At 39.4% G+C, this 26,715-nt stretch overlaps 2 protein-coding genes across 17 annotated transcripts in view; both read left to right on the top strand.

The window, feature by feature from the left end:
• RBBP5 (RB binding protein 5, histone lysine methyltransferase complex subunit) overlaps positions 1-22,609 on the top strand; it is a 33,993-nt gene extending 11,384 nt beyond the window's left edge. For 2 of the 16 annotated variants that reach the window (XM_070745470.1, XM_070745466.1), the window contains exons 6-15: positions 369-478; positions 2,845-2,964; positions 4,446-4,599; positions 4,690-4,761; positions 6,015-6,132; positions 6,299-6,409; positions 10,310-10,379; positions 11,392-11,621; positions 16,017-16,094; positions 21,092-22,609. In XM_070745470.1, coding sequence (XP_070601571.1) covers positions 369-478; positions 2,845-2,964; positions 4,446-4,599; positions 4,690-4,761; positions 6,015-6,132; positions 6,299-6,409; positions 10,310-10,379; positions 11,392-11,621; positions 16,017-16,094; positions 21,092-21,120 — 1,092 coding nt within the window. In that variant the 3' untranslated portion in view covers positions 21,121-22,609. Of the gene's footprint in view, positions 1-368; positions 479-2,844; positions 2,965-4,445; positions 4,600-4,689; positions 4,762-6,014; positions 6,133-6,298; positions 6,410-10,309; positions 10,380-11,391; positions 11,622-16,016; positions 16,212-21,091 lie in introns of all 16 variants that reach the window. The other 14 variants (XM_070745471.1, XM_070745467.1, XM_070745462.1 and 11 more) reach the window with 7 other exon arrangements.
• A 3,125-nt stretch (positions 22,610-25,734) lies between these two features.
• TMEM81 (transmembrane protein 81) lies at positions 25,735-26,484 on the top strand. Its single transcript, XM_070748894.1, has one exon. The coding sequence runs from the start codon at positions 25,756-25,758 to the stop codon at positions 26,482-26,484; it is 729 nt and encodes a 242-aa protein (XP_070604995.1). The 5' UTR covers positions 25,735-25,755.
• Positions 26,485-26,715: the final 231 nt, after the last annotated feature.

Below are 26,715 nucleotides of genomic sequence, written 5' to 3'. Positions count from 1 at the left end.
GTATTACTGAAATAAATGAACTTTTGCATGATATTCTAATTTTTTGAGTTTCACCTGTAGTAGTTGTAAAAGCTGTTCTCATTTGGAAAGATATTAATATACAAAATGAAATCTATACTGCTGGCAGCATAGGTTTTAATGCCTACTGTAATATTGCAATGTTAAATGTGAAGTTTTGTCTCATTTTTAATTGATAACATTCATGTTTCAAGACTCTTGCTTACAGTTTCATAAGTAATGGAGTAAAATATAATTGGGTGAATTGTATGCCTTTACAATTCATTGATTTTTCTTACAGGTTTTAGATAGAAAGATTGTACCCTTTGGAAAGATTTTACCCAGAAAGAAATTTTTTCTTGTTTTTTTAGATTTTGGTGTTAAAGACAGACACTCAGGATCTTGTTGCTTCCTTCAGAGTGACAACAGGAACCAGTAACACTACTGCTATTAAATCTATAGAATTTGCTCGAAAAGGAAGGTGAGTTGCAGTCAGTCAGAGCTTCACAATTTATTCATTGAAAGCATAATGTTGAAAAGCTCCCCCCCCCCAAGTACTACACTGTAGACAATTTTAAATTCTTCCCGCTTGTGATCTGAAGTGGAGTTACAGAATATACCGTATATACTTGAGTATAAGCCGACCCAATTATAAGCCGCGGCATCTACTTTTGCCACAAAACTGGGAAAACTTATTGACTCGAGTATAAGCCTAGGGTGGAAAATGCAGTGGCTACTGGTAACTTATAAAAAATGGAAACCAATAAAATTACATTAATTAAGGCATCAATAAATTAAATGTTTTAGAATATTTATTTCAAAGAAAACCAGTAAACTAGCTCTGTAAGTTTAAAAGAGGGTAAACAAAAACAATGTGGTATTAACAATAACTTAAAAAGTAAAAAAAAAGTAGCTCAATCAGCAACCAGGGTAATACATAAGGGTTAAAAGGCTTCAAAACTGGATTCCTCATCATCATCTGTATGTCCAGAGCTTCAGCATTAGCTGCTGTGAGGTTAACAGCATAGACATTGTCATCATCACTGAGTTCACAGTCATCACTGCCGTCATTCTCGAACAGTGACTCCAGTATAAGCTGAGGTTGGATTTTTCAGCACATTTTTTGTGCTGAAAAACTTGGCTTATACTCGAGTATATACGGTAATCCTGTTCCTCTCAAAACACATTCTGTGAATGTTCTCCAATGATGACAGTTATTCATCATTGAGAGAGTTTATCAAACAAGCATAGGAAATTGCCACGCATACCAGATCTCGTTTTTCTAGGCTAGTATTGTTCGTTCTGGTCAAGCTCATGCAGTAGTCTATCCTATCACTTAGTTCCTTGCCTTTTAACAGGGGCTTGACTTTGAAGGTTTCTTTACACAAAACATGTAGAACAGAGCTATTTGTTAGTTCCGGTATGTCCTGATTGGTACCATATACAGCTAAATTGCACTATTTAATTTCATTAGAGTTGCCAAATGCCCATTTTTATCAATTCAGGCTTATTTTTCTTTGATTTTCTTTTTACCTTTGGAAAAGTTTTGAAATGTGTTTTTCAATAAGGGAAATTTTAGAATTTTTGAGTTTGCATTAGATTGTCTGATCTTTAGCCAGGTTTGTTCATATTAGGCTAATTGGGAGTTTGACCTAGTGACTGTTGTATTTGAAAGTGATTTTTAAAATATCAAGTATTTGAAATTAGGCAGATATTTCAACACTAGCTAATTTAAGAAGCAGCAGTCATAATAAAAAGAATTATGGTTAAATATTTCGACAGAAAGCTAAACAAATAATACATCTAAATGTAATTGCACATGCCTAAAGAAACTTTAGCGTAATTCTAATGTTCGCATGGTAATTTGTTTTTAAAACTATAGTAGTTTTGAAAAAGCAGCTTACACCCAGACATAAAAAGCAGCCTTCAAAAACAAAATATGTTCTGCTGTGCCTGAATGTTCATATTATTGCAGTGGAAATTGGACCTGCAATTCTTTTCTAAATGGCACAGATGTAAAGCAGAAAAATCATATAATCAAGTCAATTTACAGTATTAATCCCTTTTATTAAATGTGTATACAGTACCACCCATTTCACTGTTCGCCATCAGTAAGCAAATTTATTAAAGTTTGTTGCATAACAATCAAAACCAGAAACAGACCTAGATGACTGATTTAGTGGGATTCATAAACTTTATAATCATAGTAGCAGATGAATTTACAATACCATTAGTAGAGTTCTTCTTCAAGCAGTTACAGACAGCAAAGAACAGTAAAGTTTCATTTCAGCAGAGTTCAGAGTAGAAGAGTACAGAGAGTGGACCTGGAGCCACGCCCAGCCTTGAGCTTAAGATTTCAGTTTCAATTCTCTGCACAGACTCAGAAGTGATTAGCTCCCATTGGCTGACTTAGCTGCTATGTCTATTCACTGGCTAACCTTGTTAACATGACTCTCCCAGTTCATGAATATTTTAGCAAAATTGCACATGGTCATTAAGTGTGATGCAATTTCAACTCCCTGCTGGCTTCCCTGTTCACTTGTGGGAAGCTAGCAGTGAAGATTGCAAATTGTAATCGTATGGCCCCAGGATACTGGAACCATTATAGTTGTTTAATGGTCCACAAACACTCTTAATTGTGATCCTATGGCTGTGGATACGCTGCACATGGCCAGAATTTCAAGGATCGATTATAAGTCTTATTCATTCAGTGCTGTCATAATTTTGAATGGTCACTGAATGGGTGGTCATTAATCAATGACACCCTGTATTGTAAAAGGGTGGATCAGCAAAGCATTTCAGAAAGCTAGTATTATTGCAACATGTTAACTTATTTCCATCTTCCAGTTGCTTTCTCATAAATACTGCTGATCGCATAATCAGAGTTTATGATGGCCGGGAAATCTTGACCTGTGGTAGAGATGGGGAACCAGAACCAATGCAAAAACTACAGGATTTAGTGAACAGGTAAGTATGTAAAGTAACTTAAGTATTGTAAGGCATCAAAATATGTTTTCTTTGCAATATCAAATAGTTAATTGAATAGTTGATAATAATTAACCTCTTACATAGCTGTTTGCTTTGTGACCTTCCAAAAAAATAGTTATTTATTCAAACATTCAACTTGTTTTATATGACAGTCTTCCATGTTTATTGATCCCTCACCACAGATCCTTCACTTAACAAAAGAAGACCTCAGTATACATGGCTGAAGGGTAGTAACTCCCTTTTAAAAATTGAAACTTAACTTTTGAATAATCTTCATAGGATCAAGTTGTAAATTTATAAATGTAAATTCCCATTAAGTCAATCTCAGCTCCTAGTAATTACATGGATATATCCATGTTGTTTTCTTAACAATAAAATGAAATGGTTTTGTCTTTTTTCAACTTCCTGGCTTGGTTTATAGCCCTAGAATTTGCTGCTGATCTCCCAAACTAGTCCTAACTAGTTGAATTTTTGCTTAGACATTTTGAGATCAGCCAGTCACGTGGATCCTATTAAAAGGTAAAGGTCCCCCTTGCACATATGTGCTAGTCGTTCCCAACTCTAGTGCCGATGCTCATCTCCTTTTCAAAGCCAAAGAGCCAGCACTGTCCAAATATGTTTCTGGGGTCCATCCTGCAACAAGCTGGGCAACTCTTAATCAAAAAAAAGCTCAGGTAATTTTGTACAGTATATTCCCTAATATAGCATGTTGTCATTTAAAGTGAATTTGAAAAGAATTGCGATTACATTGGCCAGATTATGTATTTCTTTGTGGTCTAGATAAATATGTTACCTTCCTACCAGAGTCTTTAAAGTAGGATAATAAATTAAAAATACGTGATATAAAAACTGTAAGATAAATGGAAAATGATAAGGAGAAAAGCTAAGAGACAGTTCTTCCCATCTTGGTTGAGAAGAGAATATTCTAGCTGCACCTGCCTCTTTAATGTCGATAAATAATTGATGCAGACAATTCTGGGACAATATGAGCCAACGGATGATTTTAGCCAGATTTGCCGAGTTGTTTGCTTTCCTGTCCGTTTTCATTCATATATTTTTTAAGGCATCCCCCTGTTAGAAGTAGAATCTTCCTTCTGTTATTCTTGTGGAAGCCAAGATCTGTCCTGAGCGGAATTTTAAAAGTATGGAAAAGTATAGTTGAAAGGCTAGTGTTGTGCTGCACTTCATTTTTACATTTTCTGTTACATTTTGCCATTACTCTTCTAAATAATCACCCAAGGATTGATGGTCCAGTTAATCAATTTGGGAAATGTAGCTTGACTTGAATACTTATATTTATATAGCAGAATTTGAAATTTGCATTTTCCTTTGCATGTCCTTCTCTCCTGATAAAGCATTTTTAGAGTTTGGTGTTATTGGGTGTTTTTTAAAAAATCTTTTTACTTTTTCCTCCCCTTGGAAAAAATCAGTTAACTTTTTCTGCTAATACTTTCCTGTAGGACACCTTGGAAGAAATGCTGTTTCTCTGGTGATGGGGAGTATATTGTTGCAGGGTCAGCCCGTCAGCATGCTCTGTACATATGGGAGAAAAGTATTGGCAACCTTGTGAAAATCCTGCATGGCACCAGGGGAGAGTTGTTGCTGGATGTGGCAGTAAGTGCTCCATCTTTCTCTCCATTCTATTTTGTCAGAATAACGGGTCTAATTTGTTTTAATATATCTGCTTCTTGTCTGCAATTCTAGTGGCATCCTGTCCGACCAATCATTGCTTCTATTTCCAGTGGAGTAGTATCTATATGGGCACAGAATCAAGTGGTAGGTAGAATTCTGCTGCATTTTATTAGCCTTCTACATTTGGGGTTTGAGTGGCGGCTGTGTTTTCCTCTATTCTGAATATTTTACAGTATTTACGTAAACTTCACTAAGGGTTGTATTCTAAATAAATATAGAATATAGAATATTATAAAAGAATGCAAAAATCATCCAAATGTTTTTAAAAATCCTAATAGGGAAAGTAGTTTGACAGTAGAATCAATTACACACAGTGGTGATAGACTCTCTGCTTAGGTAAAAGCTTCAGAGCTGTTTGTCTTGCTGCTTTAATTTTGATTTTTGCCCTGAACGGGAAATTGCCCATGATAACTTAGATCAGTGTTTCCCAACCTTGGCAACTTGAAGATATCTGGACTTCAACTCCCAGCATTCGCTGGCTGGGGAATTCTGGAAGTTGGAAGTCCAAATATCTTCAAGTTGCCAAGGTTGGGAAACACTGACTTAGATGACTTAGATTCCTATTCCAGATCAATCAGGGACACGTAGAGAAGTTGAGGTGCTAGACTTTCACTTCATATTTAAACAAAAACAAGCACCAGCTAGCAGGGTTTTTATGCAAGCATACACAAGTTTAATCAAACAAGTTAAAATTACAGAAGTCGAAACAGCAAGTGAAGACATTATTAGATTATGGGAGAGTGAGAGCTTTAGGGAGCAAGAGGTTCTAGGCTTTTGGTGCAAAGATCAGATAAAAGGGTTGCCCCCAAACTGGCTTATTAGTGGAACTTTTATCAAGTAGATCACAATCGGGTTGAAATGCTACCGGTTCGGACATACCGGTGGCAGCAGGCACCAGTGGTTCGGAGAACTGGTAGCAGTGACAGGGCAAGACTCCACCCGGATGCCATCATTCTCTTTTTTTTAACCCTCTGTGCATGCACAAAGTGTTTTGCGCATGCCCAGAGGGTGAAAAAGCATGCAAGCGGAGCGGGGGTAAAAAAGCGACGTGTGCACTTCCGAACCAGTAGGAAAGGTAAGTAGATTTCACCGCTGATCACAATCAACACCTTTGAGAACTGTAGGCAACAAAATTTAATTTCAGTGTATGCTGATTAGTGTACATTTAAAGTGACAATAAAGTTGTCACTGGAGGAGGGCCCAATAGAGTGAATTTGCTGCTTAGTGTATGGTATGATGTGATTGAAAAGCTGTTGCTCATTGCTTGCATGGTGCTTATTTGCTACATGGCGTCATAAGTTTGAAATGTTTTTGGGTGGGGGGGATTTATGGTTTAGGAAAACTGGAGTGCCTTTGCACCTGATTTTAAAGAGCTGGATGAAAATGTAGAATATGAAGAACGGGAGTCTGAATTTGACATAGAAGATGAAGATAAAAGTGAGCCAGAACAGACAGGTAATGAATGTATTATTTTAAATTTATTTTAAAACAAGAGCAACCCTGCTGGAGATGTCAATGCCGCTTGAATCTAGCCTTTTTTTTTTTCTTATCATGGCAAATTGGATACCTTTGTGGCAGGAGATTAAAACATACTGCTTTCTTTGAATCATCCAATCAACAGATGGTGGTTGTCTTCACCTGCTGACAGCCAGTTGCCAGCAGTATGACTGGAGACCAGCTATCATAAGGAAGCCATGTGAAGCTTCAGAACTGGGGTCCATGCTAAGTAAATGTATGTGACCTAACCTTAATCTTTAAAATAGTAAAAGTTAGTGTAAAATTAAAGAGATCCATTTAAAGCTCTGCACTGCTGTGCTTTAAAGTATGTGTGGTATGAGTCATCTTACATTTATAAGTAGTGCAATTTAATGTATTTTTTTAAATGTTACAATTGTCAGAATTTATACTTTATAAAATACTTTATAAGAATTTATATATACAGTATAGTGCTATCCTAGTCTCCCTTAATTTTAAAAATTCAGCAAAAACATGTGCTACATATATATATCTTCTATGTTATATATATATATATGTAGCACATGTTTCTTCTATGTTTATATATATATATGTGCGTGTGTTTGTGTGTGTGTGTGTTTTCGTAGATTTTCACGGGTACAGGTATGACGGTCTTGGCATATTCGGGTTTCTTCCCTTGTAGGATTTAGAGATTTCTGGCGACGTTGCAATGAGATCCCACTCGTCATCTTCAGGCTGGTGCTTCTGTCCTTGTTCTAGGGCGAACACAGCAAGACCTGAGCTGCCTTCCCTCTATAAATACTGGTGGGTGGGTGTGGTTTGATGGCTCAGCAGCTGCATGCTCTGTTGAAAGGACAGAAGCACCAGCCTGAAGATGACGAGTGGGACCTCGTCGAAACGTCGCCAGAAATCTCTAAATCTTACATGGGAAGAAACCCAAATATGCCAAAACCATCATACCTGTACCCGTAAAAATCTACGAAAACATACATATATATATATATATTCCCTTAACTTTCAAATAAGGCCAAAATAGATCTATTCTAGTCTCCCTTATTTTTCAAATTCAGCAAAAACATGTCACACATACACACACACATATATATACATATATATACATACCGTGTTTCCCTGAAAATACAACATGTCCTGAAAATAAGGCCAAGTCTGATTTTTGGGATGGCCGTAAATATATGCCCTGCCCTGAAAATAAACCTAGTGAAGGGGTGGCCATGGCTAGCTCAGGAGGTAGCCCTTCCCTTCCCTGGTCACCTTAAGGCTGCTGGGGCCACTTAACCATGGCCCACAGATTGAACGAGGGCCGGGAATTCTCATTCCCCGATGCATGGAGATATCTCCAGTGCACTCTTTCTAGCCCCAGCTCTGCCCACAGCACTAGGCAACCCTGCAGCTGAGGGCCCTCTGTTCCAAAGCTCACTTTGTAGCTATGGAGCAAGCGACCACCACGGTTTGTGCTCCGCGGGTGTTGCTGAAGCTCCTGCTACAATGAAGCAGAAAGCCAAGTGGCCCATTGGAATGCCCCCTCTCTATCCTGCTGCTGCTGGACAGGTGATTGTGGGAAGTGCATACTTAAGGTACAAAGTGCAGCCTGTCCCTTTCAAGTGATCAAATGTGTGTGTGTGAGAGAGTAATAAGTGCAGGCAATGCTATTTGAAAGAAATGGGCTCCCTAGCAAGTGCCTCCTCTCTAGGCCTCGCCTGCTTCACAATCCAGGGATCTCACAGGCATCCCAGCCATGTAAATGCTGCCCAAATTCCCGCTGCTGCTCCACCAGCCTGCTTGCCTACCACACCTGGCCTTCTAGGCACCATCTGCCCCAAACTAAGCAACGGGGCAGGTTCGGAACAGTGCCCTTCTAGCAACCACCTCATCCCCCATGCAATCTGCCACCACCACCCATCTTGAGACGCACATCTTACCAGAGTCTGGCAGTTCCATTGCATCTCGGCCAGTCTGAGCAGGGGAACACCTTGCACAGTAAAGAAAAAACTTCTTGAGAGTGAGAAAAGTTGTTAATTGCTTGTACTCGGAAGAAGTTTTTGCTTACCGTGCAAGGTGTTTCCCTGCACAGAGCGGCCGATAGATGCGATGAAGCTGCCGGACTCCAATAAGATGTGCATCTTGCGCCCTGCCCCGCCCCATCACCTGATAATAAGGCCACGGTCATATTTCGGAGGTCAAAAGAAAATTAGACCTTGTATTTTCAGGGAAACACGGTGTGTGTGTGTATGTTTGCGTGTGTGTGAATACATACATCCACCCATATATACACACATACACACGTACAATACAGCTTGTTACTTGGCTGATCACAATATGTATACTTACAATATGTATTACTATCTTAGTATGAATTGTAATACTTGCAAAATAAATTGGGAATGTTTGAACACACATTTAACTATCGTCTTGTAAACTGTATATTAGAATGATTTATCTGTAGCAATCCTTTCTGGGGAACCAGAAATATTGATGGGACTTATTTCTGACAATACTCAGGACTTCATCCTTTTAATTGAAAATGTATATACTTTATCCCAGGGCTTTCTCTTTCTTCTCCCTCCCTCCTTTGTTTGTTTGTTTCTTTCTTTCTTTCTTTCTTTCTTTCTTTCTTTCTGTCTTTCTTTCTTTCTTTCTTTCTTTCTTTCTTTCTCTCTCCATTTTTAATTTCCAAGCATACAGTCTACAGGACTGTTTTAGGCTAAACAATTAAGTGCCTACTTTACTTGGAAATAATGAACGTTATGACTTTTTTTGTGATTGTTTCATTGCATTTTTTAAAAAAGGATTCTAGAAACGTTTAATGTTTAAAAGTTTGTTGTTTTATTGGACATAAAAAGTACAATGCATATACAAATATAGAATTATTCTGTTAATGATATTGTACTGCAAGGATCGACAAACCCAGGCGCCTGGTCGCCAGTGGCGCCTAGAAAATGTTGTCTGGCGCCTAGAAAATGTTGCCTGCTGTACTGTATGTATACAGTATATTTTTCCCGCCTTGTGTTTACGCCCAGAAATGGTACATCTTGGCTTCCGTAGCTCCGCCCATCAACCTCGGAGCGAGCTGCTTTCCAGCGTCCCCTGCGCTTGCGTGCGTCTCTCCCTCCCCCCCTTGCCTCCATTCCGCCTCCTACTCGAACCCCTTCACTCCCCCCCACCGCACACAGACGCTCCGATCTTGGCCGCTCACCCGCCTTCGGAGAGAAGCGGAAGCCCCTCCCCTCCCGGCGTGAGGTTTTGTTCATTCCTCCTCCGGCCGCGTGCGCGGTGACTTCCGACCAGTAACCCCTCCTCCCCCCTCCCCCCCTCACCCGCGTCCCCAGCCCGGTCTCCCTTTCCTTCTTCTCTGTTTCGGTTTCTGACTAACGGTCTCCCCTCGGATCCCGACGGGAGTACAGCAGAGCCGGCTCGGCGGAGCCAGGCCTGCGCCGGGGGGGAGGGGGTGAAAGCGATGTCAGGTGGAGACTCGGCAAAAAACCAAGTTTGCTTAAAAAAAATTCTGGCTCCTAAATTTTTTGGCTGGCTCCTAGATTCTGAACAACTTTGTCGACCCCTGTTGTACTGAGCCAAGCCACATTACATAAAACTTCTATTAAAAGCATAATAAAGTTGAATGTATTACTTAAAAATACAGCTTAAATAATTTAAATACTCGACTAAATCTCTCAGGGAGATTGCTAGAGGATAGCAAACATTGCCAATGCCTATTTTTATTATAAGATTTTTTAAATGCTTTTGCAACCAAAAGAGTCCAAAGCAGTGCACAGGGAAAATAATAAAGAGTGATGAAAGGAATAATCCAGTTACAGATTTCCATAAACAAAAGAGTAAAACATTTTGAGTGCTATAATTTAAAAGAGAGTTTGATTAAATAACATTTAATTTGGGACTCCTTGTTACCTTGAGGATGTTTACATGAGCGAGTCAGTATTAATGATATTTGAAACAGAACAGCATCTGAATTAATGGTGCATCCCTTTAGAGGGCATTCTATTAACTAGAAGTAAGAATAGTATGTATTTAATATTTTGATTTACTATCCTTTTCATTAATTTGCTAGTGCAGAACAGCACTTATCAAGTAAATGCTAATGGTCTCCTAATTTTTGATTCTGACTTTCATTACTTGACAGGTGCTGATGCTGCAGAAGATGAGGAAGTGGATGTAACTAGTGTAGACCCTATTGCAGCTTTTTGTAGCAGGTAATTGGTAATGGCCCAGCTATTTCAAGGCTATAAATAAATTTTAGTTGATTTAAATGATGAGTATGAATTATTTGTGCGTGTATATTTCAGAATCAAGTCCTGCCCATTTAGTAATGTTTGTTAAATCAGATTAATCGTGAAGCTTTAATATCCATGATGTGAGTAGGATACTAGTTTTGATCAGAAATACTCTAGTGCAAGAGTCTGTTATAAATAGCATCTAATTTAAACCAAGAAATTTAAATATCCCACTTTCAAATTTTTGAAGAATGCTTTTCTCTTATAACAGTTGTGTGGTTAGTGTAATTTGTGGTGAAACCTATTAAGAAACCAGGACTGTTGTTAAGAAATACAGTAGTACCTCGTGATACGAACCCCTCGTGATACAAACTTTCCCAGATATGAACCTGGGGTTTGGAAATTTTTTGCCTTTTCTTACGAACTTTTTCCGCCTTACGAACCCGCCGCCTGAACGCCGAACCTGGAAGTTCGGCAAAGGTTCGGATTCGGGAGGACGCCGAGTAGCCCCCCGGCTGTTTCAAAAGGCGACAGCCAGGCGGCGGGGCTTCTCGGTGGCCACCCGAACCCGAACTTTTGCCGAACCTCCGGGTTCGGCATTTGGGAGAACAGTGAGAAGCGTCCGGCTGTTTCAAAAGGTGACAGTCAGATGGTGGCGCCCAGCAGAGCGCCGTTTTTGCGTGTGTGTTTTTTTGCTTGCACGCATTAATTGATTTTACATTGTTTCCTATGGGGAACATTGTTTCGTCTTACGAACTTTTCGCCTTACGAACCTCCTCCGGGAACCAATTAAGTTTGTAAGACGAGGTATTACTGTATATTCTTTTTTGCCATATGTGACATGCCTTCACAGCATGCACTTGAATGGTTAATGGAGAGGTCATGATAATATTGTAGGAGAGGCAAGAGCACAAAATCAAATGAAGAAACATTCTTTCCTTCTCTCGTGAGCTATGTGTTGCTAATGAAAAAAAATTGATTTCTCTTACAGTGATGAAGAACTGGAAGACTCTAAAGCTTTACTCTACTTGCCTATTGCTCCCGAGGTGGAAGACCCAGAGGAAAATCCATATGGGCCTCCACCAGATGCAGTTCAGACTGCTTTACCGGATGATGGAATAGGCGCTGAGAAGAAGCGGCCATCTTTGTCTGATGGACCTCAGCCTCCAAAGAAGAAACCTAAAACCACCAACATAGAACTGCAGGGAGTACCTAATGATGGTGGGTAGGGATTCCTTTTCATTCCTGTATAGTTAGGTACATTTATTAAAGAATCATGATCTGTCCTTTAGGCCATATTGCCAACATGATTAATTTTTAGTAGTCTGCAGAATAAATGTGGATGTACAGCTATGCTCCCATTTTTTTCTGATCTACTTTGACATTATTATTTATTTAAGAAATCAAGTGGACTATATATTTACTTTTAATGGCAGCAGAAATCTAACATTTGTTATAGTGCTATTTATTTTCTATGGGACCAGCTCATCACTCAGAAAAGAATGCTTTTGAATTGGGCATCTTCCCTGCCCCTTACCTCATTACATACATTTTAAAATACTTTCATATGTTACTTCTATTTCTCTGTTTTTAGGGCCAATCACATTTATTTTCCAATTCACAGTATAGTGGAATAATCTGTTAACAAAGTTGAATAGAATAGAATAGAATTTTATTGGCCAAGTGTGATTGGACACACTGAATTTGTCTTGGTGCATATGCTCACAGCATACATAAAAGAAAAAGATAGATTTGACAAGAATCATGTGGTACAACACTTAATGATTGTCATAGGTGTCAAATAAGCAATGAAGAAACAATCAATATTAATAAAAATCTTAGGATACAAGCAACAAGTTACAGTCATACTGTCCTAAGTGAGAGGAAAAGGATGATAGGAATGATGAGAAAAAACTAGTAGAAATAGAAGTGCAGATTTAGTAAAAAGTCTGACAGTGTTGAGGGAATTATTTGATGGCGTTCGGGAAAAAACTGTTCTTGTGTCTAGTTGTCTTGGTGTGCAGTGCTCTAGCGACATTTTGAGGGTAGGAGTTGAAGCAGTTTGTGTCCAGGATGCGAGGGGTCCATAAATATTTTCACCGCCCTCTTTTTGACTCATGCAGTATACAGGATCCTCAATTTAAGGCAGGTTGGCAGCAATTATTTTTTCTGCAGTTCTGATTACCCTCTGAAGTGTGTGTCGGTCTTGTTGACAGTCTCAAAATGGGTGAACAGTGCAGTCAGGCAGTAGGGAAAGCAAGTAGAATGCTTGGCTGCATAGCTAGAGGTATAACAAGCAGGAAGAGGGAGAATGTGATGACCAAATTTGGAATACTGTGTTCAGTTCTGGAGACCTCATCTACAAAAATATTGAAAAAATTGAACAGGTCCAAGGACGGGCTACAAAAATGGTGGAAGGTCTTAAGCATAAAACGTAACAGGAAAGACTTAATGAACTCAATCTGTATAGTCTGGAGGACAGAAGGGAAAGGGGGGAAATGATTGAAACATTTAAATATGTTAAAGGGTTAAATAAGGTTCAGGAGAGAAGTGTTTTCAATAGGAAAGTGAACACAAGAACAAGGGGGCACAATCTGAGGTTAGTTGGGGGAAAGATTAGAAGTAATGTGAGAAAATATTTTACTGAAAGAGTAGTAGATGCTTGGAACAAACTTCCAGCAGACATGGTCGGTAAATCCACAGTAACATTTAAACATGCCTGGGATAAACATATATCCATCCTAAGATAAAATAGTATAAGGGCAGACTAGATGGACCGTGAGGTCCTTTTCTGTCGTCAATCTTCTATGCTTCTATGTTTTTGTTGGGTTGCAAAACCAAACCAGACAGTTATAGAGGTGCAGATGACAGATTCAATGATTCCTCTGTAGAACTGTATCAGCAACTCCTTGGGCAGTTTGAGCTTCCTGAGTTGGCGCAGAAAGAACATTCTTTGTTGTGCTTTTTTATGATGTTTTTGATGTTAGGTGACCATTTTAGGTCTTGAGGTATGATAGACCCTAGAAATTTGAAGGTATCTGTTGTTGATACTGTGTTGGAAGGGGTTCTCCTAAAGTCTACCACCATTTCTATGGTTTTGAGTGTGTTCAGTTCTAGGTTGTTCCGGTCACACCACAAGGATAGTTGTTCAACCTCTCGTCTGTATGCGGATTCATCATTGCCTTGAATGAGTCCGATCACTGTTGTATGGTCTGCAAACCTCAGTAGTTTAACAGATGGATCGTTTGAGATGCAGTCATTAGTGTATAGAGAGAAGAGAAGTGGTAAGAGTACACACCCGGGGGGGGGGGGGGTTGTGCTAATTGTACATGTATCCGATGTGATTTTTCCTAGCTTCACCTGCTGCTTTCTGTCTGTTAGGAAGCTTGTGATCCACTTACAAGTATATTCAGGTACCGCTAGCTGATTTAGTTTGGTTAAGAGAATGTCCGGTATGATGGTGTTGAATGCTGAACTGAAGTCTACAAAGAGGACCCTAGCGTAGGTCATTGGAGATTCAAGATATTGAAGGATGTAGTCTAGAGCCATATTAACAGCATTATCTTTCGATCTATTTGCTCGGTATGCAAATTGCAGGGGGTCTAACAGTGGATCCGTGATGGTTTTCAAATGGAACATCACTAGCCTTTCAGAGCTTTTCATAACTACAGATGTTAGAGCAACTGGTCTGTAGTCATTCAGTTCCTTGATGGAGGGCTTCTTTGGCACTGGGATGATAGCAGAGCATTTGAAGGAGGAAGGAACATAGCACAACTCTAGTGATTTGTTGAAGATTTGGGTGAAGATGGGGGCCAATTGGTCAGCACAGACTTTTAAGCAAGAAGGGGTTATCTTGTCTGGGCCTGGTGCTTTTCCAGGCTTCTGTCTGTGAAATAGATCTTTCACTTCCTTTTCTGTGATCACTAGGGGTTGTAAACCCAATGGGATGGGTTCAGTTGTAGAAGATTTGGCTGTTGTTGATGTGTCTGGGATGGAGGTTGTGCAGATAGGTGGTTGTGGTTTCTTTTCACACCTGCAGTAGAACACATTCAGGTCATCTGCCAGTTGCTGATCTCCTTCAGCTTGGGAAGGTGGTTTGCTGTAACTGGTGATGTTTTTGAGAGTTCTCCACATGTTTGCTGGTTCATTTGTTGAGAATTGATTCTTTAGCTTTTCAGAGTAATTCCTTTTTGCTGCTCTGATCTCCCTTGTTAATACAGTGATCCCTCGAGTTTCGCGATCTCGATCTTCGCGAAACGCTATATCGTGATTTAAAAAAAAATATTAATTAAAAAAAAAAACCACTTCCGCGTTTGGCTTCGGGAGTCAGCTGGGAAGCGGCGCGGCTGTTTTAAAAGGTCGCAGCCGGCCTGGGGGGCTTCCCAGCACCCCCCCGAACCCCCAACCCGGGTTTGGGGGGTGCTGGGAAGCCCCCCAGGCCGGCTGCGACCTTTTAAAACAGCCGCGCCGCTTCCCAGCTGAGTCCTGAAGCCAAACGCCAAAGGCGAACTTCCGCGTTTGGCTTCAGGACTCAGCTGGGAAGCGGCGCGGCTGTTTTAAAAGGTCGCAGCCGGCCTGGGGGGCTTCCCAGCACCCCCCCGAACCCGGGTGGCCGGGCGAGCAGCGAGCGAACGGCGGGTGGCCGGGCGAAGGGCGGGCGAGCGGCGGGCGAGCGGGTGCTGGGGGGGGGGCAGCCAACATTCAAAGCAATCTGTCGGCTTCCGCACTTTCGTCGCTCCCCACCTCCACCATCTGCGCATGCGCGGCCATGAAAAAAAAGGGCACGCATGCGCAGATGGTGTTTTTACTTCCGCAACCCTACATTGCGAAAAATCGAGTATCGCGAGGGGTCTTGGAACGTAACCCTCGCGATACTCGAGGGATCACTGTATATTTCTGGCCTGATTGTACAGCATTCTATCACCTTTTCTGTAGGCTTCCTCTTTGGAATAACATAACTGCTTGAGTTTGGCTGTGAACCAAGATTTATTGTTACTGTATATTTCCAAGTTCCTGGTTGGTACACATAGGTCTTCACAGAAGCTGACATATGATGTTGCAGTATCTATGAGTTCATCTAGGTCTGCAGAGATGTCTTTAAAAATATTCCAGCCTGTGCAGTCAAAGCAAGCCTATAGCTTTAACTTTGCTTCGTCAGTCCAAGTCCTCACTGATTTAATTGTTGATTTTGTGGCTTTAAATCTTTGTTTGTAAGCAGGTGCAAAGTGGATCATGCAATGATCAGAACATTTTAAAAAAGAAGGAAAAACCTCTTAGCTGACTACAAGAAATGTTTGGAAGCAAATAATTCAGACAATAGAAGTATTACAGACACTATCCAAAGTTTTCCCACTGGCACATTCACTGTTTACTTATTTTGAATCTATAAATTATATGTATGTATATTTGCAGAAACATGTGCTTGACTTTGTACCATGGTGTCAGTTTTTGCTCCTTTAGTTCAATTCATTGAAATTTGACCAGAGATGATGCCTAAGCTTTTACATACAACTGTGTGCTTTGATCTGCACAGATTTGGAAAAAAACCCAGAGTGAATATATTGGTTTCCTCTTTTTTTCTTTTAATGAAAATACTTGTGTTCTAAATTTTTACAGAAGTCCATCCACTGCTGGGTGTAAAAGGAGATGGTAAATCCAAGAAGAAGCAAGCAGGGAGGCCTAAAGGATCAAAAGGTAAAGAGAAAGATTCTCCATTTAAACCGAAACTCTACAAAGGGGACAGAGGTTCTTTACCTCTGGAAGGAGCAGCGAAGGGTAAAGTGCAGGCGGAACTGGGACAGCCTTTGCCAGGTAAGGACCCACCGTGAGCATCTGCTTGCTTGGTGACCTTGCTTTGTACAGAAATGGCCTAATCTGAACATTTGAACTCCTCAAACACTATCTGCTTGCTAAATGTTTAGTTGCTGTGCTCTCAAGGATAGACAGAATTGTACTTTTCGGATTGTAACATTTACTCTTCATGACAAATATTGGTAACTTCTGTAACACACATTCTTCAAGAATGTAAGCCCTAAAAGAAGAAAGTAGTTTTACCACAAGGAGAATCAAGTTGTCGATGTTGATTAGCTTTAGTTTATACCATTATAATTTCAGAATCTAAATTAGTTGTTGAAGAAAATCCCAGAAGCTGAAAATAAAGTGATAGAAATATTGGAAACTAAAATTCTTTTCAGAATGCAACTGGTATCTTTTTTTTAATATCATACCTTTTACAGATGCTAGGAATTAAGAGTATTTTAAAAGGCTGAGAGGGTAATATACTTTTCTTTATGTGTCTGCTTTGCCTATAGTTGAATAAGGGATTCTGAAAAACCTGTTTGCTCTTCTCTTTGCTCCACCAGGCAGGAATAAAAAAATAGTGTCAGCTGCTAGAATAGGGAGGAGCAACCCTTTCACTTTACCTATGTTCCTGTCTTAATTCGATTTTCAGCAATTTGCAAAGAACTTTTGTTGAGAACTTGTCTCATTCGTAAGCTGTGGAATTTGAAGGCAGCTGAACATTCTTTATTAGACCCTTTGCAACACCGTTCTTGTGCTCATCCTCCAGCTGTGAGCTCCATCAATGGAAGTAGAGGCTTTGATTGCAATCTACATATCATCAAGTACTGCTAAATGTGGGCCAAACTTTGCAGGATCCACCATTTAGTCTTAAAAAGGATGTTTTAGCAGTACAAAACAGAAAAGATGGTTGTGTAAGCAAGTATAATGCAGATACACTTTTCGTCTGCCTCTCCTTTCTCACTGTTGAACTGTTGTTGCTCTGGCATTGATAGAAGCAACAGACTGCTATTGTTATTAGTGGCAGCAGGGTGGGTGTTATTATTTATTTATATTTCTTTTATATTGGGCTTTTGGAAGCCACCTTGAATCATCACGTGTGAGTAGGTGGCAATATAAATTTTCTTAATAAAATAAAATAAATACCTAAGTCATTTTTATGACAAATGGAGCCAGTCCCCCCCCCCCTCCTTTATCTCTCTCTATATAAAGTTACTGCATGGGGATTTATTATGTCTACAGAAGTTTGGAATGCTCCAACACTGGAAGTTTTTAAGAAGAGATTGGTCTAGAGTTTCCTGCTGAGCAGGGGGTTCCAACTCTGTTATTACTTCCTTTGTTAAGGGAACTCCTGAAGTTCTTATAACATCCTCCTAACAATTATTTTTGTAGGTCCCAGTTTTGAAGATTCTTTTCACCAGTGTTGAAAATTGGAGCATAAGATTTGCCGTGAAAGATCTTCTATTTTCATGGCTAGAAGGTGGTCCTTCTTCCCTGATGAGATAATGGCTCTGCAGTGGACTTTTCATTCTTTCTGATCTTTCCCCCTAGAATTTGCTTTGGTGTTCCTGCTGTTTTTCAGCGTTATTACTCATGCTGGGGATTGTTCAAAATATTCCTAGAAGTACTAGAGCGGTAGTCCTGTGGAAAACCTTAACGTTCCACTCTGAACTCTTAATGAGGAAATCATCTTGGAGCTACTGTGCTACTAGCAGAGAATCTCAGCGCTAAAATATTTGCTTTTATCAAGTTCAGGGATCCCCAAACATGGCAACCTTAAGACTTGTGGACTTCAACTCCCAGAATTCTCTATTACACTGAATTTTTTTGTTTAGAATTCTGTACAGGCGGTCCTTGACCTGTGACCAAAATTGAGCTCAAAATTTCTTTTGCTAAGTGAAACATTTGTTGCCCCGTTTTATGACCTTTCTTGCCACCGTGAATCACTGCAGTTGTTCGCTGAGTAACACAGTTGTTAAGTGAATCTGGCTTCCCCATCGACTTTGCTTGTCAGAAGGTTACAAAAGGAGATCACAGGAACCCGGGACACTGCATACGAGTCACTGGCCAAAAGCATCTGAATTTTGATCACATGAGCATGTAGATGCTTACAATGGTTGTAAGTGTGAAAAATGGTCACAAATCACTTTTTTCCCAGCGGGGTTGTAATTTTGAATGGTCACTAAATGAACTGCTATAAAGGTCATAGGTCGAGGACCGCCTGTACTAACTGTAATTCAGGCTCAGTGAAACCATTTTCATCTTTCAAATCCATATAAAGATGACAAGACTATTTTCTGCTCAATTGGTTGATGAGGTTCAGTGATAAAAGAAATGGGTATAGGTGAAGCATTAAGTGATTTTGTAATAAAGTAGATATTCACAGGTAACTCAGCCTAAAATATTTTGTATGTCCTTGAAGCTCAGTAGCTACTGCTGTGAATTTTATAATTTCCAGAAGCTTTGTTTTCCTCATTGGTGGCCCACTGTTACCCAGCTTGCTCATTGTCCTTCCTGCTCTGCTCCTGTTTTGTTGCTTTTGTGATGATATTATCCCCTGAATTGTTGCTTACAAATGAGGATTAGGAAACTTGACAGCCTTCCAAGTCATGAATTTGTTTTGATTTTTTTTCCTGAGAGCTAATTTTATTTTTTTAACTGTTCAGCATTTGTTTAGCAGTAATCAGTAGGTGTGTGTGTGTGTGTGTGTGTGTGTAAAAGCTATTCTATTCCTATGCAGAAATAAAAGTGCAATTAAATGACATTAAATTTTCTAATGGTCTCTATGGGATTATTAATCCATGGGTTTCATTAGAACCAGCCCAGAGATCAGCTCTAGAAAGTTGGAGAGGGATCCTGCAGGGTAATCAATAATCAGCAAGATCCTCACCTCTGCTCACGTGGGCACCCATAGTCCAGTGTCTTCAGCGTACATTTCCTGGTTTTAGATAAAGTATTTCTCGTTATCATCCTGATTCCCAGCTTGAGGATATTTAAGCAGCTGATAAGTGGCCGGGCAGATCTCACAAAAGAGTACAACGTTGCCCTTGCTCAGCCATGTCTTAATAATATGCCAGTTCCACCAGATTCCATATAGAATTCATGCTTCATTGTCTAGGATAGGGGTGTCAAACTCAAGGCCCACAAGCCAGATTTGGCCTGTGAGGAGCTTAGAACTGGCCTGCAAGGCCACCCTGGAAACAGTGAAGAATCAGCCTGCGTTGATTCTGCCAGTGGAAATAGAGCTCAGGAGGGCCGTGTGCAGCTCCCCTGGGCTCAGTTTTTGGCCGCGACAGCCTCCTGCAGCCCTGGCAGAAAGCTACAGGAGGCCATCGCACCCTAAAACGGAGCCTGTGGCAGCCACACACTGGCAGAGAGCTGTCAGAGTGATGGTGAACTGGCCACGCCTACCCCCAACAACAACCATCAGCTCCCTTAGGTCAAACACTACCTTGATGCGGCCTCCAATGAAATTGAGTTGACATCCCTGGTCTAAGACATCTTGCCTTCTTGAACTTGGTACTTTCCACTCTTTCTTTCAGCTTGGCCAAAATTGGCTTGGGTTATGAGAGATCCTCTATTTTATAATACCAGTTTGGGGAGGCTTAATTAATTCCAGGTTTAGGAGGCTAAATAATTGGCTTGTCGATATTCTAACTATAGTTTATTTTAATCTCTGAACTTGATTTTAAGATACAGTGGTCACCATTTAGGAAACTATAGGAGAAATGGGATGGCTCCCTGTATGCCAGACCCATATAAAAGGTACAGGAAAAAAAGCCACATTCATAAATTAGAAAAAATTGCAAAGGTATATCTGGTGTGCTTTTCAACTATTTAGTGGTTGGCAGAGTGACAGCAGCTATAGAGCTGGCAGTGGTATCTGCTATTTGGCAAATTAACTTTTAAAAATACCAGTAGTCCACACAGACTTTTTGTTGGGCCACATGTGCCATATGTTATACAAGCCTGCTCTGTACTATTATATACTAGTTTATGAGGCCATAATTATGTGAACTATTTTTGAAATTATGAAAACATCCTGGCAAATTGAATCTCATGGGAAAGAATACTGCTTCTTTGGGACAAACAAGAACTGTGTGTCCTGTGTAGAGCTTAAGCAGTAAGCTGATCTTGAGATAAGGTCACCAATTTGCCCTTTGGAACCAACTCCCCCTGGAAATTTGCACCGCCCCCACCCTCCTGGCCTTTCGCAGGGCCCTGAAGACCCACCTTTGCCAGCAGGCATGGGAGCCGTGAGTGTTAAGAGCTGACTCTGGCCACAAATGGTTAAATTAGTTGGATGAATGTAGATGATTGTGGGTTGTTTTTTTTAACATAATGGGGTTTTAGAAATTTTTAGATTCGTAACATTAGATTTCTACATGTTTTGTATTGTATTTATTATGTTGTAAGCCACCCTGAGTCAGTTGAGAAGGGCGGCATAGAAACCTAATAAAATAAATAAATTAAATAAATATGGCTCCTGCATTTGTTACTTAAGGTTCTGATCCTCAATTTCCTTACTACAGAGAGCATCCGGACAGTGTAGATTAGATTAACAGAATTGGAAGGGAACTTGTAGATCATCTAGTCCAACCGCCCTCCACTCAAGCAGGAGACCCTACACCATTTCTGACAAATGGCAGTCCAGAAGCAGTGAGAAGAAATCCTGAATTTTTCTGAAATTTACTTACTTTTGCAACAGTTGGGGGAAAAAAGCTAAAAACGAGAAGCATACAGTATTAAATGTTGAGTAAGAACCTCCCTTCACTTCTACACCTGGTGTGGATGATTTTTGTAGTGTTTATATTTTCTGCAAACTATGTGAATTCTCTTGGGAATATCAGTAATACTTGATTTTTCTTTTTTCTTTTGGTTTTGATTTTTAGCAGGTGGTGGAATCTCGGAGTTGTTATGAAAGCTTCCCTCCTCATTCTTTTTTCTTACTTTGGCATCATTACACGGAATAAGGACAAATGTTAAGTCAGATAATGGACTGCCTTCCTGCAGGGGGAAAAATCTGACTGAACTGCCTGCATCTCCAGGGAACAATTTATACAAATTATGGAAGAGGAACATTTTTGTCCCTAGACATTTCTTTTTACTAATAGTCAATGGACAAGGAAAGATTTGTTTAAAATCTGATGGGAAAGAACTGGTTTTTGCCCATAATCTTCTTATTCCTTAGAGTACAAAGTACGGAAGAAGAAAAGAAGCATGTACATTGAATCCTGGGTTTATTTTATGTTACATGGTTTTATTCTTGAGAAAGAAATGCTGGAATCTCATTGAATTCCTCCAACAGGCTTGTGACCGGCTAAAAGCAAATTATTCTGAGCCTTCTTGTTGTTTATTTCTCAACTACATTGAATTGTAAATGCAATTAGTGCTTAGCTTACTACCCTACAGCTATAAGATATTGTAAATTGATCTAGTTTTCAAACGGGCTGTTGAAATCCAGATGTCTCTGATGTATAAAAACAAGAACTATTTTTCCAAGGGAGAAAAGGAGCATATTAAAAAGTGAGCAAAAAGCATAAGAGACTCTTGTTTTTTCTCACCATGTTTTAACCACAGCCAGAGATGCTTGTTTCCCAAACCCTTCAGGGTTCTAGGGAGAACAAACTTTCCCTAGACTCTGTAGAGGAAATGTGTAAAAATGGAAAAAACAGACTTACAGTATATTAAATGAATTGATTTTGTTCATGTGCTTTGAAAACAATTGGGGAGTGTGAATGTTAGTCCTGGATCTATCTGGCCTTTCATTCAGGAGATATTTAAATGATGACAATGATGCCTTCAAAGTACAGTTGAAGGATATACAGGTGATTTACATACTTAGCGGGGCTGTCAAACTCCGAATGCATTACGCACTGGCCACGCCCATGCATGGTTTAGCGAAGGGGGGGACAAATCCCGATATGTCACATCATGCCACTGTGACGACATGAGTTTGACATCCCTGATCTATAGAATGGATAAAATATGTTTTAACTATGCCTTTCAGTTTGTTTTGTTTTCTGCATAATGTCTTGTGGTATATTTCTTCTAAATATATCCTGAGTTGAAATCTCGCATTTTGTATATTATTATTTATGCCATCCTCACTTCTACAATTTTATGCAATGTTCCCTTATAAAATCTGGTCACCTACAGAGCTTTCCAGTGCATAAGAAGAATAGAAAACCTGGTTGAATAATATCTGTTGTATCTGTTATGTGGTATTGTGAATTCAAATCAGAACTGTTTTCTACAGTTTAGTGTGCTTTATTTTTCGGTTTTCTATTATTTTTGTTACTATTGTAGTTTGTACATAAACTGAAAAATAATTGCTTTGTAGCTACTGTAAAGTATTGTGATGTTAGCGACTCTATTTGTAAATAAAGAGGTATGTTTTATTTCTTAAATTCTGTAATCTGCTTTTTTTGTACGAGCTTTATAGAAGTTGTAGAATACTTTCTTCAATCTAGCCCTTAATTGATAAATCGATCCATTATGTGCCATCAAGTCATGTTCAGCTCCTAACAAGTACATGCTCTTATGGTAATTTGTGATGTAATCTGGTCATTTTAATTGAAGTGCAAACATTATTCTGAAGAAACCAGTGGACTGTAACTATCCACGTCAGAACTGAGAAAAAAATTGCAAACTAAAGCAGTGGGAATTATCATAAGAAGCTTATTATATAAGATTATGGAATGTAATATAAAATTTTAATAAAAACAAAGAGGAAGAGTAATGGACAGCTTCTGTGATACATGTACTTTTATAAATTTTAATTTGAGCAAGATGTTTTGTCATGCACATGATGGGCCACTTCACGCCACATCAGAATCATGCAGTGATTAGTAAAACATTTTAACATCCAGGAATGATAAAAGAATGACTCCCAATCCACCATTATCGTGTCAATCTTCATTCCGAAGACCATTCACAAAAAGGATCAATTATTATGAGCAGTAATTTGATATAAAGTCTGACAGTGTTCAAGCAGTGCTTCCTTTTCCCCAGCATTTTAAAAAAGAGAAGACAGAAAAGCTAATCCTCTGTTTTCTGATATATCTTTCTAGCTTTGATGCCACAGTTCAGTAACTCCCAAAAGTGTTATTAGGAATTCAAGTACACAATCTTTATTTCTGTAACTTGGGTCCCTTCATACCATTGCTCTTTATATACACTGCTCAAAAAAATAAAGGGAACACTTACACAACACAATATAACTCCAAGTAAATCAAACTGTACACTTAGGAAGCAACACTGATTGACAATGAATTTCACACGCTGTTGTGCACATTCAACTTTGCACAGAACAAAGTATTCAATTAGAATATTTCATTCATTCAGATCTAGGATGTGTATTTGAGTGTTCTCTTTATTTTTTTGAGCAGTATACATTGCCAGTATTTTCAGTATAATATGTAAGTCTTGTTTTAATGAGTTCCATGTTATTACCATTACTTCCACTCATCTTATTTATTAATTCGATTTCTAAGGCACCCTAATCCTAAGACTCAGGGCGGCTTACAACAACGGTAATGTAAACATGTTAGAAATCTAAATAAAATTACAATCTAAAAATTCCCATAGTTAAAAGTTAAACAGATTCATTAATCATACATCATACATTCATTCATTGGGCGGGGCAAGATATTAAAATTTCAATGACCCCAAGCCTGTCGGCAGAGGTGGATCTTTAAAACTTTGTGGAAGGCAGGGAGAGTGGGGACAGTACCGATCTCTGGGGGGGAATTCGTTCCATAGGGCCAGGGCCACCACAGAGAAGGCTCTTCCCCTAGGCCCTGCCAGACATTGTCTGGCTGACGGAGACTAATTGGCAGCCAGTGCAGCTTGCGGAGTGGTGTAGAGACATGGGTTCTGCAGACATGTTACTGCATTTCTATTATCATTCTTTTTTATTTGGATTTTAAGTAAACACATATAGTACACACTACCACACAATTGCCATTGCAGTCCAGATGTACTAAATGTGCAACTAATTCCTAAGTATGTTCTTGAATTACAGTTAAAGCTTTTCTACTTACCCCACCCCCATCTCTTTTTTAGATCCAGCCCATTGCAATCATGCTGCTGGAATTCGAAAGAAAAAAGAATACAGTGCTGCAAATAGCAGCAGAATTGCTGGTCTTTTTAACAATTTTATAAAAGCTCCATGTACTCAAGAAAAAAAATAGGTTAAAATTATTATTGTTGTTTTAGGTACACATGAGTTAAGTTTTGATTACTTATATTATCTTTATGTAACTGAAAGCACTATTCAAGCAATGACATGTGTAATGTTTTGGCTTGTCTACAGTTTTATTATAGAATGGTTCTTTGTGACATCACAATTTTAAAACTGACTGCATTCTGCAATGGTGTTAGTTGTTGAATGAGCACCGTGAAGAAAAGAGCCAAATAAATTGCTTTCTTAATAGTTTGTGCTTATGCATGGAGAACAATAACAGCCCAATTTACATGTTTCTAATACCCTTAATGTAGGGTATCTCTTTCATCACATATATTTACAAAGTTTTATTTACAAAGGTTCCAAATGTTTGGAATTGGTTTAAATTTGAATATATAATGTGGAAGTCAGCTTTACGTAAGTATTGCTTCTGCTTTCCCCCTTGTCTGCATCCAATATTTTTTACATTTGCGTATCTTGGAATAAAATTGTTTTTATGGGAGGGGTGGTCACATCTTCATAAAAGAATTGGGGCAAATGCTATCTTAAGCATTTTTTTAAAAGTTCATTATAAATAGATTTTTAATAAACAATACAAGTTGTATTTTACCTGGCAATGGGCCAGATTACCTCTGGAACCGCCTGCTACCGCACGAATCCCAGCGACCGATAAGGTCCCACAGAGTTGGCCTTCTCCAGGTCCCGTCGACTAAGCAATGTCGTTTGGCGGGCCCCAGGGGAAGAGCCTTCTCTGTGGCGGCCCCGGCCCTCTGGAACCAACTCTCCCCGGAGATTAGAACTGCCCCCACCCTCCCTGTCTTTCGTAAACTACTCAAGACTCATTTATACCCCCAGGCATGGGGGAGTTGAAATAGCTCTTCCCCCTAGGCCATTACAAGTTATGCATGGTATGTTTGTGTGTATGTTTGGTTCTATAATAGGCGTTTTTAGTTGTTTTTTATTATTGGATTGTACATGTTGTGTTTATTATTGTTGTTAGCCGCCCCGAATCTGCGGAGAGGGGCGGCATACAAATCCAATAAATAATAATAATAATAATAATAATTATTATTATTATTATTATTATTATTACCTGCAGACTGACTTTTATAAAAACACAGTGCTAATAAGCTGATTTCTTTTGGCAGTATGTCAAAGAGCGGTCTTTGTGAATTCCTCAAATCCAGGGACTTCATTGATATTTTAAATGAATGACAATTAGGACATTTGATCAGACAATGGAATGGATCCATCTGAATTTGATCAGACAATGGAATGGACAATGGAAAGGGCTCTTCAGGTATCATAATGGCAGAAACCTATTTTATTGTTAAATTGTTAGCATTTGCTTTCTGACTTTCTGTCTCCATGGCTTCTATTGAGACCATTACCATTCCTGTCAAAATGAGAACTGCTACTGCCAGAGTTTCAGTCAGTTCCACCAGCTGCAGCGTGACCTGTGGCATGGGCTACAAGGTTGAAGAAACATGTCAGATTGGGCCTAGTGGTGAAAAAACCTACTGTGATATTCAGAAAGTGGAGTGCTTGACCAACTGGCTCTGTGGGATGCTCCATTTCACTATTCTTGTAGGTAAACCTTTCGAATTCCAGTGCTTGTCTTCTACCGAAATTGGCCCGGAAATCAAGAGCTTCAGTTATTCATGGAGGATAGCCAGAGGTATCATTACCACTGATGATGTTCTCTTTAAACCATTCAAGACTGCGGGCTTTGTCATTAAGCTTTCCCCAGCCAAGGAATACGATGCAGGGACATACCGGTGTGATGTGCAGTTCATGAGAAGCTATAAGATTGTCAAAAGAATCTACTTTGGAATTCGTGTAATCCCTGGTCACTTGGTGAATCTGAACTTTGACAAAGCCTTGACTCTGGAACAGCACTTGGAAAGTGAGAAGGGAAAAAAACCGCAGAATGCCACCAGCGCTCCTATCCAGAAGCAGCAGCACTTTTGGCGCCAAAGAGCTCTGTTTGTATTTTTAATAGGCATTGGAAGTGGTGTGGTAGGAGGGATCTTGTTGCACAACATTTTCTACTATTTGGTGAACGTTCCCAATAATTATGGCTATGTGGAGGAATAAAAATGTTTGTTCTTGTAGTCTTGCTGTATGCCGATTAATGTATTTAATTATTTTGCTGTATTGTTTATGGTTATTAAGACTAGGTTGTGAAATCACATGGTTTCACTTAATTTATTTAGAAAGCAATAATATATCTTGTTCCTTAATTATGTTTCATAAAACTTGAAAGATAGTACAAAACATGTAAATCAGTACATCTTTGGGTGTGAGTTCAGGGCATGCTTTTCATAT

This window comes from Erythrolamprus reginae, chromosome 3, assembly GCF_031021105.1.
Source record: "Erythrolamprus reginae isolate rEryReg1 chromosome 3, rEryReg1.hap1, whole genome shotgun sequence".
In the NCBI taxonomy this organism is placed as follows: domain Eukaryota; kingdom Metazoa; phylum Chordata; class Lepidosauria; order Squamata; family Dipsadidae; genus Erythrolamprus; species Erythrolamprus reginae.
The sequence above is the reverse complement of the archived record's forward strand: the minus strand, read 5'-3'. Positions and strand labels throughout refer to the sequence as shown.

Excerpts from the sequence above, each read along its gene's own strand:
- TMEM81 (XM_070748894.1), top strand. The coding sequence starts at position 25,756 with ATGGCTTCTATTGAGACCATTACCATTCCTGTCAAAATGAGAACTGCT.